The sequence below is a fragment of the Palaemon carinicauda genome, chromosome 4, assembly GCF_036898095.1.
Source record: "Palaemon carinicauda isolate YSFRI2023 chromosome 4, ASM3689809v2, whole genome shotgun sequence".
Classification (NCBI taxonomy): Eukaryota; Metazoa; Arthropoda; class Malacostraca; order Decapoda; family Palaemonidae; genus Palaemon; species Palaemon carinicauda.
The window spans coordinates 57573277-57586284 of NC_090728.1; the positions used below are offsets into that span (position 1 = coordinate 57573277).

At 42.4% G+C, this 13008-nt stretch overlaps 1 protein-coding gene across 2 annotated transcripts in view; it reads right to left on the reverse strand.

The window, feature by feature from the left end:
- alphaCOP (coatomer subunit alpha) overlaps positions 1-13008 on the reverse strand; it is a 60023-nt gene that overhangs the window by 24625 nt on the left and 22390 nt on the right. For both annotated transcript variants that reach the window (XM_068372304.1, XM_068372303.1), the window contains exons 6-8: positions 10359-10585; positions 9670-9909; positions 9104-9198 (exon numbers count right to left, since the gene is read on the reverse strand). In XM_068372304.1, the coding sequence (XP_068228405.1) occupies positions 9104-9198; positions 9670-9909; positions 10359-10585 (562 nt within the window). The remainder of the gene's footprint in view (positions 1-9103; positions 9199-9669; positions 9910-10358; positions 10586-13008) is intronic.

Consider the following 13008-nt stretch of genomic DNA (forward strand, 5'->3'; position numbering starts at 1 on the left):
GTCATTGTCATCACCAGGCAACAAAAGCCAGGGAATATAAAGCAAACAGGAATGCTGTCCAACAGGAACAAGAATGTGGATATCAGCAGGTTTGCATAGAAAACTGTCACACACCTAAAGTTATAAGGAAACCACTGGAAACCCATCCTTCCTTCTAAATATTCCTCATTAACGATGATGGACTTTCCTCACTAATGATGATCTACTAACACAATCGTCTAGGAAAAAAATAAGATAAAAAAGCCAGTTGAGGGTACTAGAAAAGGGATTTTGACGAAGGAAAAATCTATTTCTGGGCGAGAGACCTGTGCCGCCCAGTGAAATGCTCCTTAAGCACCATTTCAAAGGAATATAACTGCTAATATTACCAGAGAAAAAATGTAAAGGAATGCTAGGTTGAACTAGCTCGCTCACCTAATGGTGTCGGTATAGACTGGGGCGAAATACCAGAGGTCTCGTACCATTTAGATTTCTCCTCCTCGAAATCCCCCAATAGTGAGGTGCCGTTCAACCTCCCCTGCCTCGCAGACCAGTACTACTAACTCAACCCACGCTTGCCCATCACTCCTTACAGCACCCTTAAGTTTGGGGTCTGAACAGGGGGGGAGCAAATAGGGTGGGTTCACTGGGCGGCACAGGTCTCTCGCCCAGAAATAGATTTTTCCTTCGTCAAAATCCCTTTTCTGGGCTCAATCCCTGTGCCGCGCAGTGAAATAGTACCAGAGAAAACGAACCCAAACTTTATTAACTATACGGGAACGAATAAAAATCAACATAACAAACAGTGGTTTAATCAAAAGCTAACGTAGAAGACGGACGTCTTTAACAACATCAGCATGATAAGGTATAATATCCCAGGAAGGGAAGACAAAAGAACATCAACTTAAAACAAAACCAATTAAGGTCAAACACTGGAACAAATTACATACACTTGAACACTAAAGAAATACAGTTCGTATGGAAGAATAAATTGAACAATGATAAAAAATGGCAATGTTACGAACTAGGAACACCCATGGGTGTGATACAACAAACCGAACTCAGGTAGGAACTGTAAGTGAGGCAGGTAAGAGGAAGAAGGTGGAAGATATAGGATTCAGGGATTAGTTAGAAGGAATTTGTCCGGGGGATACCACGCTCCCTGCAGCTACGGTAGCGAGTTGAAGGGCCTCTAATTGTTTAAGATAGTGCCGCTTGAACACTGAGGGGGATTTCCATCCGGTATATTTAGAGATATCTGTAAAGTTCATATGATGGAAAAAATTTATTGAGGTCGCTACCGCCCGAATGTCGTGGACGTGAGGAAAAGACTCTGGATTGGCCTGTTTAATAAAATACAAGATCTGTTGTCTGATCCCTTTCAAAGTTATAGTCCCTCCCCGCTCCCTGATGAACAAGGGTCCCGAGGTCTTATAGGAAGTCCTTGATAGAAAGGACTTTAGAGTGGTAACCGGGCATAGGGAAGGATCCTGAAGGAGAGGGATGATTTTCCAGGAGGACCATCTATTCTGAGGGTCTTCATTTTTGGCCAAGAAGACCTTGTCTGGGGAGAGGAGGACCTCTCCTGACGGAAGGAACTCTATGTGGCCTGGATCCCTTGATAAGGCAGCTAATTCCGAAATCCTGGCGCCAGATGCCAAACTCACGAGAAAGAGAGTTTTCCTGAGTAGAGGGATATACTCACATGAATCGTTGACGGTTTCTGACGCTAGTTTAAGAACATCATTGAGAAACCAGGAAATCGGGCTAGGACGAGAAGATGGTCTCAGTCTGGCACAGGCTCTTGGGATCGAAGCTAGCAATGAATCTGTTAGATCTATATTAAAGCCGATTAGAAAAATCTTCTTCAAGGCAGACTTGATGGTAGTAATAGTGTTGGCTGCTAAGCCCGACTCAAACAAGGTTCTGAAAAAGGTTACCGTTAGGTTTAGTGTCATAAAGTCAGTACTAGAATCTTTCAAAAACTTAGCTAGTTTTTTGACCGCTGAGTCATATTGACGAAGAGTGGAGTCTCTCTTGTCAGATTCTAAAAATAAAGTATTCTGGGGGTCTATGTTAGCCCCTTTGTGTGCCGCAAACTTCATGAAGTCCATAAAGTTAGGGTGGTCTGAATGTTTGAGGAAGCGAACACAGTGCACGTTTGTACTATCTGGGTCAAAGTCGGGTTGGGAATCTGGTGAGGGTGGAGATTCAGCTCCAGTAAAAGAGGAAACCAATTGCTCTTGGGCCAATTGGGGGCCACCAGGGCTACTTGACCTTTGAAGGTTCGAAGTTTGTCCAGCACTTTCATCAGTAGGTTCACCGGTGGGAAAAGGTAAATCCTTTCCCAGGCGTTCCAGTCGAGAGACATGGCATCCGTGGCGTAAGCCCGAGGGTCCAGGTTGGGGGCCACATAACATTTCAGCTTGTGGTTGGATTCCGTCGCGAAGAGGTCTACCTGGAGATCCGGCACTTGGAAGAGGATCCATTGAAAGGATTTGCGATCTAGTGACCATTCTGACTCCAACGGTACCGTCCTGGAGAGTGCGTCTGCCACAACGTTCCGAACTCCAGCCAGATGAACGGCGGATAGGTGCCATTGGTTTGAGGCCGCCAGGGAGAAGATTGCCACCATCACGTGATTGATGGGACCTGACTTGGAGCCCCCTCTGTTTAGACAACGGACTATGACTTCGTTGTCGAGGACTATCCTCAGATGTTGTTTCTTGGCCGGGGAAAGACGTTTCAAGGTTAGTAAGACAGCCATGGCCTCCAGGACGTTTATGTGAAATTGCTGGAACATTGTAGACCAAAGGCCCTGAACTTTCCTGTGTTGGGAGTAGCCTCCCCAACCTGATAGGGAGGCATCCGTGTGGATGACTATCCTTGGAGGGGGGTACTGCAACGGAACCGATTTTGATAGGCTCTTGGCGGTTGTCCATGGGAGAAGCCTCTTCCGAAGAATGGGAGGAAGGCGTGTCTTCTTGTCCCGACGTTTGGTGTTCGCTCTGGAGCGCCAAACTCGGTTGATGTCTTTCAATTTCGCTTTCAGAAGGAGGTCTGTCACTGAAGCGAATTGTAGGGACCCTAGAATCCTCTCCTGGTTCCTTCTGGAAGTTACCTTTTCCCCGAGAAAGCGTTTGGTATTTTTCGCAATCTCTATCCTCTTGGACCTGGGGAGACATAGAGTGTGAGAACGTAGGTCCCACCGTAATCCCAGCCACTGAAATTTGGTCTTTGGTGTCAGACGAGACTTTCCGAAGTTTATCTGGAATCCCAGAAACTGAAGATATTGGATCACCTTGTTTGTTGCCTTGAGACAATCCTCGACGTTGTCTGACCAGATTAGCCAATCGTCCAGGTATGCAACGACTTGGATTCCGTGGGATCGGAGTTCCTGAATGACCGATTCCGCCAGTTTCGTGAAGATTCTGGGCGCGATGTTGAGCCCGAAAGGCATCACTTTGAACGTGTAAGCCTTGTCGTCCAGTCTGAATCCTAGGAATGGGCGGAAGTGTCTCGCTATTGGAACGTGATAGTAAGCATCGGTAAGATCGATGGAGGTGGTGACGGCCCCACGGGGAAGCAAGGTTCGCACCTGCGAGACGGTAAGCATGTGAAACCTGTCGCATTGAATGGACAAGTTTAGTCGAGACAGATCGAGGATGACCCTTCGGCTGTCGGAGTCTTTCTTCGGAACGCTGAATAAGCGACCTTGAAACTTCAGATATTTCGTTTCCTTGATCGCGTTCTTGCGAAGAAGATCTTGGGTAAACAAAAGTAGGTCCGGTGTCGAGGGTTGATGGAATCTGTTCGGTGGAGGAGGCCCTTCTATCCAACTCCACCCCAGGCCCTTGGAGATTATGCTGAAGGCCCAAGGACTGAATTTCCAGCGACTCCGGAACACATAAAGTCTCCCTCCTACCTGAAGACCGTCAGTAGTTGGAGGTTTTACCGCCTCGGCCACCACGTGACCCTTTTCCACGGGAGAAATATCTCCCTTTGCTTCTGTTCTGAAAAGAACCCCTCGAACCGGGGCCCCTGCCTCGTTGGTATCCTTGGGAGGAAAACCGGGACTCATAGACCGGGTTATAAACAGGAGGTAAACGAGTTCGAAGCCACTTGGTTTTCAGGGACGAGGACATACTTCACTTGGGGCTGAGACTTGGAGGTGGAGGGTTGGATGCCCTGAGAGACCGGGGCCGACTGGACTACTTGAATAGGTTGGCGGAATTGGGTAGAGCTATAAGGGCGTAGCCTTTTTCTGCCCCGGGAGTGAATGCTCGATTGTTCGAACTTCCGTTTGGGAGTGAGACCCCAACGGACTTTGAGGCTCTGGTTCACTCTGGCAGCTTCGCTCAATACCGAGTTGACCATGTCCTCCGGGAAAAGGTCCGGACCCCAAGCAGAGGCTTTAATGAGCTTATTTGGCTCATGGCGGATAGTGGCTTCAGATAAGACATGCTTACGGCAACGTCTTTTGGTCACCAAGAAGTCGTAGCAGTCTGCTAACAAAGATTGCAGGGTGGCTTTAGTCATAACTTTAAAAGAGTGTTCCTCGTCATAAGTAAGAGAAAACATCTCCGCCATAGTCGAGATGTTGAGGCTCCGGCTAAACCTAGACCGGGACTCGAACTCGAGTCGGATTAAGGTTTCAGGTAGTCTTGGGAGGCGTTCACTGAATTGCGTCGATGCACAGTCCGCGGATAGCTTACCAGAAGTGAATGTCGATTGAATGTTAAGCCAACATTCATTATCTGATGGGAACAGCAGAGATGTAGGATCTGTCTCCCGGAGTTGTGGCAAAGGCTTATCTTCGGTCACTGCCTGAAGGGCTAATTCAACCATTTTGGTGACGCAAGGAGTGGGGGTCTGTTCGTCCACAAGAAACATGGTGTAAGTACTCTTGTGGGGGGTCAGCATGGTGTTTGTACAACCCCACTCATTTAAGGTTCGAACCCAAACAGACTGAGCCTGTTCCTTCGGAAAGATAACGGTCTCTTTAGGGACCTTATCTAGTCGGACAAGAGCCTCTTCCGTAAGCCGGGCGAAGCCGGGGAAAGGAAATTGAAGACCGGGAGGGAAGAACTCAAAATCTTCAATGGGCCTGGTCCCAAAACCCTCGATGGTCAACATTCCGTCCGTGAAAGGACAGTGGAGCGCCATTTTCCACGGGTTGTTCTTCGTGAAGGGTGGAAGTTTTGAGGCGTCCGGGATGAGGAACTGCTGTTGTTGAGGCAGTCCACTTTCCAGGGTATCTAGTCTTCTGGTGACGGCAGAAAGTATAGAACTAATCTGCTCTGTAACGACCCTCGACAACATATTCGTGAGGGCCTCCGGGTCGAGGTTGGTTGTGGTAATTAAGGGGGATGACTGCACTCCCGGGTCCTGAGACATAGGGGCAGTGCTAGTCGAGTCACTAGGAGCTCCGGGGAGGGGAGCCTTCTTGGGCTTCGATGATCCAGGTAGTGTAGGATTCTGACGAGTCCTCACTAAAGGTCTTTTCTGAGATTTGACCTTGGCAGGAACCGAGAGCGATCTTGGGGAGGATTCGTGGTTCCCTTCAAAACCAAGAAAGGAAAAATTATTAGAAGTTGGAGAAAAAGAGGGGCTAAGAAGAGAGGTCTTAGCGCCAGACCCACCTGCCTCACTTACAACCTTACCTGTGTCAGGTTCGTCAAAAACCATGGGCTCTATGTCTAAGGTCAGAGCCGTAACATTGTCTTCAATGGGGTCCGGGTCGTCAGGGATGTCTGTATCCTGGACGAGATTGAGTTCTACGATTTCCGCAATGTCAGCAATTATAGGAGCCGCCACTTGCCTAGGCACTGCTGCCGAAGATTTTGCGTTCGGGTAGATAAGTCTACAATAATCTTCTGAGAGGACGTAGGGCTTCCTGGCCTTTACGTTACGGGCGAAGCCGCCTACCCACAATTTCAAAGTGGCTCTTGCTGAAGTTTTAACCGCCTGGGAACTCTGAAAGAACGGGGATAAGGTTAGCAAACCCGAGGACAAAATGATAAATGAACGCGAAGATTCATAACAGAAGTCAATGATTATCTATCATATTGATGTCGCCCAGTGAAGGGAAGTAAATACAAAAATGACTGAAAGAGGCTCACCGAATCTGAAGCGAGGGTGGAGATAAGGTCATAACAGATAAGGCAGTTGTCAGGGTGCCATACCACAATATCGTCCATCTGGATCCCACAGTCCGCGTGGGACCGACAGACAGCATGGCCGCAAGGCTGGTTAAGGACGGCCGCGCAGGCTGTCATCCGGCAACGGACCACCTGTAAAAGGAATAGTCCATGAGCATCTACTAGTTTCTCTATAAGGGGTCCCGGAGGGTCCGGGACCTGCCAGTTAATAAAATAAATGTATAGCCTTAGACTAAACATGCAGAGAACTGAGACTATTCCAATAGCAATCCGGCAGAGCCGGGTATGAAAAAGGATGCAAAAAACAGTGATTAATATATAATCATAACTAGTTCCGGGGCCCCCGTGGCCGGGGAACAGGGTTGGTAAGTAAACTTAAAGTAACTTAAAGTAAACTTAAAGTACCCAAGATACATCCTTAAAGTACATGAATAGAAAACGCCAATTATGATCAAAAACTAATGTCTAATGAATAGGGCTCCCGGAGGGAGGATATTAATCAAAACCGTGTCAGTGTCAACCGATCATGTAGTTAAGAGCTCGGCGGCTCCGATGTCTGATGACGGGAGGGTACAACGGGAGAGCGCGGGGGGAGCCAGTGGAACCCCCCCCTACCTTACCTGAGGTACCGGGACAAAGGTAATGATTCATGTAGAATATAAAATAATGATATGGGATATAATAAGTCCTATACGGACGATAATAGCATGAGGTACCGTAGGGGAGGACACTCCTAATATAAGTGCTCATTCTAACAACCGTAATTAAAAGCAAGGTTACACCAAGGTGCAGATATACCGACTAATCACGTGTGATAGTCCCCGGTGGTCCCGGCCTTCCCCCTCCCCGACCGATGGCGACGGGAGGGGGGAGACGAAACCGCCCGGTATGAATGAATGAGACTAAGTCATACCCCGTTGGTATACTCAGTCCTCAATATGTCGGAACGTTGATGGAAGACTGAGGTACAAGCATACTTGACCCGTAAATCATAACCAACAACCATCGAGTGAGAGGAAGGGTGTACACTGAAGGGGGGGGGGGATGGAATAACCTCCCCAACTTGTTGGGGGGGGGTGTAATGGTACAGGGAAATCGCCAGTGCGCAGTGGTAGACAGGGCTACCAACTGGAGATCCCCTAATCATGACATGAAAATCCCAAAAATATGATCATAACGGAGTAAGCAATAAATATAATATCAATGCACAAATACATAAAAATAATTAATGAATTAAAAGCGAAATCACGTAAGTAAGGTTAGGCATGCAGAAAAAATATGGCGAGAGAGGGACTCGGGCGAGTGGTAGGGGAGGAAGCATGACGCCATCAGCAGATGGAAAGCAGGGGTACCAACCTAGTTACTGAAGCGGTAGATCGAACAGTAAAAACAACAAAATACGCGAGAGTCCCACTCGAACCAAACGTAAAACTAGGTGGAGCGTAATAAAACAAAAGGTTTTACTAATAATAAGTGAGATGGTCGAAATTAAAGCTCCTAGAACTAGCGAAACAATCTCAATGTTGACGCTATCCACCAACATGCACGAATGCAGGCATACCAACATAACCTACTCCTGATGAAACGCTAACACCGATATCATAGGATAACATAAAATAAATGCTATATGAAAGCATAAAGTCGGTGTACTAAATGAATGTTGCTATATGAAAGCATAAAGTTGGTGTACTAAATGAATATAAGGAAAAAACTCCTAAAGGATCGAACGAATATAAAAGACGGACGAACTAACGAGACAAAGGGCAGAGGCGAAAGAAAGAACGGGGACGCCGCTCATATATAAACACTTCTAAATAATAAAAACAAAGATGACACTGCCCAATCTCGTTAAAAACTCATGGATAAGGTACTTAACTTCGATGGGGTATCTTGGGAATCGGCCATCGAGAGAAAGTTGATGATAAATCCAATGAAACACACGAAATAAAAAACTTGGACTTATATCAAACAGGTGCTTGAAAGGAGTGATGGGCAAGCGTGGGTTGAGTTAGTAGTACTGGTCTGCGAGGCAGGGGAGGTTGAACGGCACCTCACTATTGGGGGATTTCGAGGAGGAGAAATCTAAATGGTACGAGACCTCTGGTATTTCGCCCCAGTCTATACCGACACCATTAGGTGAGCGAGCTAGTTCAACCTAGCATTCCTTTACATTTTTTCTCTGGTAATATTAGCAGTTATATTCCTTTGAAATGGTGCTTAAGGAGCATTTCACTGCGCGGCACAGGGATTGAGCCCAGAAAAGGGATTTTGACGAAGGAAAAATCTATTTCTGGGTGAGGAACCTGTGTCGCCCAGTGAAATGCTCCTTAAAGCACCATTTCAAAGGTATAAATACTGCTAAATATACCAGAGAAAAAAGTTGCATGGAATGCCAGGAATATATCCAGCTCGCTCACCCCTAAAGGGTGTCGGTATTAAAACTGGGGCGAGTGATACCACTACCAGAGGTACCTTTCCAATTAAACTTCTCCCTCCTCAAAATCCTCCGTTACTACGAGGTGTCGTTCACTACAGCTACTCCCCCCCCCCCCCTCCAAACACCACTTCCTATCCTTCTCCCATCATTCGGAGGCTAATAAATGGTTGAGCTCATTGCCCTGTCAGGTGGACAGGGGTTCCCCGCCACCCAACAGCAACTATCGCTACCTCAGAGTTTTAACAGCTCTATGCAGCTTCGCTGAAAACATGACTCCTATTATAGGACGAGGGTTTGTATTCGTGTAGGAATAACTAAAAAATTACTCTGAAACCATGAAAAAGAATTACAGTCTTTATTTTCTGAAGAACGTGTTTTGATTTAAAAGATTATCTAAAACTGCTGGAATTCTATTAAACATAAAATGAAGCCAAATCATTCGAGATACTACAGTATATTCACAAAACCATACAAGATTTTTTCCTAACTATGACAATATAATACAAGTTAAAACCCCAAACCTTACTTGTTCTTTGTCAGATCTAGGCGGCGTAAGAATCTCTCTTTTACATAATACAAAAGATTTCCATGCAAAGCATACGCAGGTCTCTCACGCTCCAGCTGAAAAACAAAAACCATCTTTCACAACGAAGTATTCAGTATGCATTACATACACATACAAAATTACATCTCTAGTCGATACAAAATAAGATATGTCAAAATTCTGTTGATGCTAAAGACTTAAAAGATTGTAATAATCTACAATAAAAAGTGTAAAAAATGGGCATTTAGTAGTTAGTGTAGTACAGAATAATGACGCATTAAAGTACAAGTTTCCAGACTGCGTAACTTAACTGGAAAAAGATAGAAGAGTAATATTTGACAGCAAACTATCATCTGCCATAGATATCTAATAAAAAGCCTACCAATAACTTTAGCATCCCAAAACATTAATGTAATGTCTAATAATCTAATAATCTACCTATGTACAAGAATGTATAAAACAAATTTCCAGCATGAATGCAAAAGGAAATTAATGTAATAAAGAATAATTTATATACTGTACAACATTAAACTAACATACACTCCTACCTTGAATATAATCATGCCACTGTCATGGCCAGCTGCAAACAAGTTCAGGGTTGGATGAGCAGCTAATACCCAGAACCTGTCGTGCTCTCTGCGGAATGTGTGGAGGCACATCCTTTTAGCCATGTCCCAGACTCGGATAGATTTATCCTCGGCGTTCGAGAGAATCAATTCTTGCCGTGGATGGAACATCACACACGACACGTTGTTATAATGACCTCGACATGTGTCTACTTCCCAGGCCTGTAAAAATAAGATCATGATGTTTATGATTTTTTTATGTTGAACAGGCTGTGTCTTTCTATAGTTTATAAATGAAAGATCTATTATAATGTTACTGTTCTTATATTTTATGCTAATTGTTCATTACTTCTCTTGCAGTTTATTTTTTTCTTATTTCCTTTCCTCACTGGGCTATTTTTCCCTGTTGGAGTCCTTAGGCTTAGAGCATCCACTTTTCCAACTAGGGTGGATTGTAGCTTAGCTACTAGTAATGATAATGATGATAATGATAATGATGATAATGATAATAATGAAAATAATAATAATAATAATAATAATAATAATAATAATAATAATAATAGTATCACTTGAGAAAGGAAGGATAGAAAAAATATTTTCTATCTTACATAATGATATAACAACATTAATAATATACTACAGGCAAAATTGAAGCCAGTGAAAACACCAACCTTTGATTCATTCATTCTCCATAGTTTAACCTGCCGGTCATCGGACCCCGAGATTACGAGAGGAAGAGAGGGATGGAAAGCAGCCCAGTTGACTCCTCGATCGTGGCCCTCGAGCACGTGACGAACCGTGGCATCTCCAGCACTAAAGAGTTCAGGGTTACGGGTGTGGTGATCTTCACCGCCACCTAAACCTCCCATTCCAGGGGCTACATTCTTCTTTCGTAAACCTGTGCATTAAAACTCCTCTAGAAAATCATTCTCGCGTGAATTTTTCACTTTAACAGTCGCGGCGAAACAATCAACCGAGTAGCTACATCTCAAACCCAATTCAAATCTACAAAAAGCTCACTTATCAATCAAAGACCCAATCAACTGTTACAAAAAAAAAAAAAAATCAATTTTCAAATTATGGAAAGCTAAGGTAATCAAAAAAAGTAAAGTTGGCATGCTTTTCTAGATAACAAACAAAAAATTAAAACGCTACATTAAAAGGGCTAAAAGATCACTTAAGATTGATACTGACATTACTGTTACTGTATAAGATTAATCTGAAAAGACAAGACATGAAAAGGAATATTTAAGATTTCCAAATTTGAAATATCTCAACAATATGCAAGGAAACCCAATAGTACTGTAACAAGGTACCTTGAGATTAAAATTAATTATCAGGACAAAATTAAAACAATCCACTCGAACTGTGACTGTTTAACATCTTGGTATTTTAGACTCTTCATAAGTTACATTACTTCTACAGAATACTGAATCCTTCCAAAATTACAATTTAGTAATATTTCACTGTTTGGCAATTATTAATTTAGACATGAAAATTAATTCTAATTAAATTACTTCAAGCATTTAAATTACTGTACCTACACCATCTTGAATAAGCAAATAAAAAAATGTTATGTTAAACTTTGCTAATGCAGTATGTAAATGACAAACTTTTATCTTGAATGAAGGTATTATTTTAGGAAAACTATGAACATAGATGAATTAAATGTTAGCTTGACATCAAAAGTAGTCAACACACTAGTTAGTGCTAACCTTCCATCTCATGAAAGGAAAAAATAAGCAGGGTATCTTTAAAACACACGAAATCAGAGGTTAATAAAAATTAGATAAATGCAGACAACACAAAACAACCAGAGGTTAATAAACAACGGAAAAGCCACAGGTTATTAATGTTTCACAAAAAACTTGGACAAAAGTTCATAAATTGTGAATACAAAGTAATAGAGAAAGCAAAAAGCCCAAAAAACTATAAGAGAAACAAAACAATAGCTAGGAAGCAGTACCACTACTCACGTTGGTACCCAGAATTAAACCAATGGTAGAAGACCTCGTCATGCTGGTCTGTGGAAGCTTAATTTAAGTCAATAAGAGAAAGTAACAAAAATATCGGGCTTGTAAATGCTATGCAGTTTTTCATGATGGATTATTATCCTAAATATTACTAACAAAGCATACCAAATTATTTTGGCATACTACCTAAGTGCTCTTTATATTGGGGGAGGTGATACTATTCGCACCACCGTTCCGTAACACCATATAATATATGGTCATTCCTAATTCACTAATTCCCACCAAAACCAATGCTACTGAAAGTGAAAAAAATGTTAATTACGGAAAAGAACCAATTATAGCCCTCACACCGAATAAACCATTCACCTAAATTGAATAAAAAACCGAGTGTGGAGAAAAAAAATCTATCGACTTAAATTAATTCTTTAAAAATCCTTTTCTTGCCATTTCAAGAAATTAAATATTGATGTCAATTACAAGAATAACTCTTTATTGCTGTGGTATCTAAAATCAAATGAAAAAAAGAAAAGTAACCCCTTAAGCAAACTAAAATAAAATTTCACATGAACGGATTCCAGTACCTCTAATCCTAGAGAAAACGAGCTTCAAGTTGCATATGGTAAAAATTAAGTTAAGGATTGCATAAAGAAAATTGATAAAATCTTTACTAAATATATAATAAAACCCTGATGCATTTACTCACCTCATTACTTCTTTAAAAAGTTTAAATTTTCATTGGCACAGGAAAATGTAAGCCCGATGAACTCTGTTTTGCATATACACTTCCAATATTGGAAAATTAAAGGCCATAAAATAACTATCACTTATACAAGGCTTTAAAACCTAGAAAGGACTATGCTATTAACCAACGCCAGAGCCACATAGTTTTGAGGGTTTACCACAGCCAGGAATAAATTATAAAGTCACCTTTGAAAATGTAAAAATATCTTCACAAAAGATATCTAAGACAGTAAAGGTAGGGATGACGGGACAAAATAATTAACTATATATACTGAATTAAACACTAAAAAATTTGTTTCAAAGTAAATTATTCCTCCGATTGAGTCTAATGACTGCTGAATAAGAAGAAAACTATGATAAACTGTAATAAAGAAACATGTGACATCTTTATATGGTATGCGGTGATTACTGAAGCAATCATTTTCAGTGGAGTTTATCAATAATTTCTAAATTCAATGTTATTAAATTGCCAATGATGGGTTTCCAAACACAGTAGTCAATGAATAAAAATTCAAAAATGTATGAGAGATGGTCTTATGGTTATCTAGCATCATGATGGTGATAACTTTTTTCTATATGCTCACTTATTCAAATGATTCATACGACA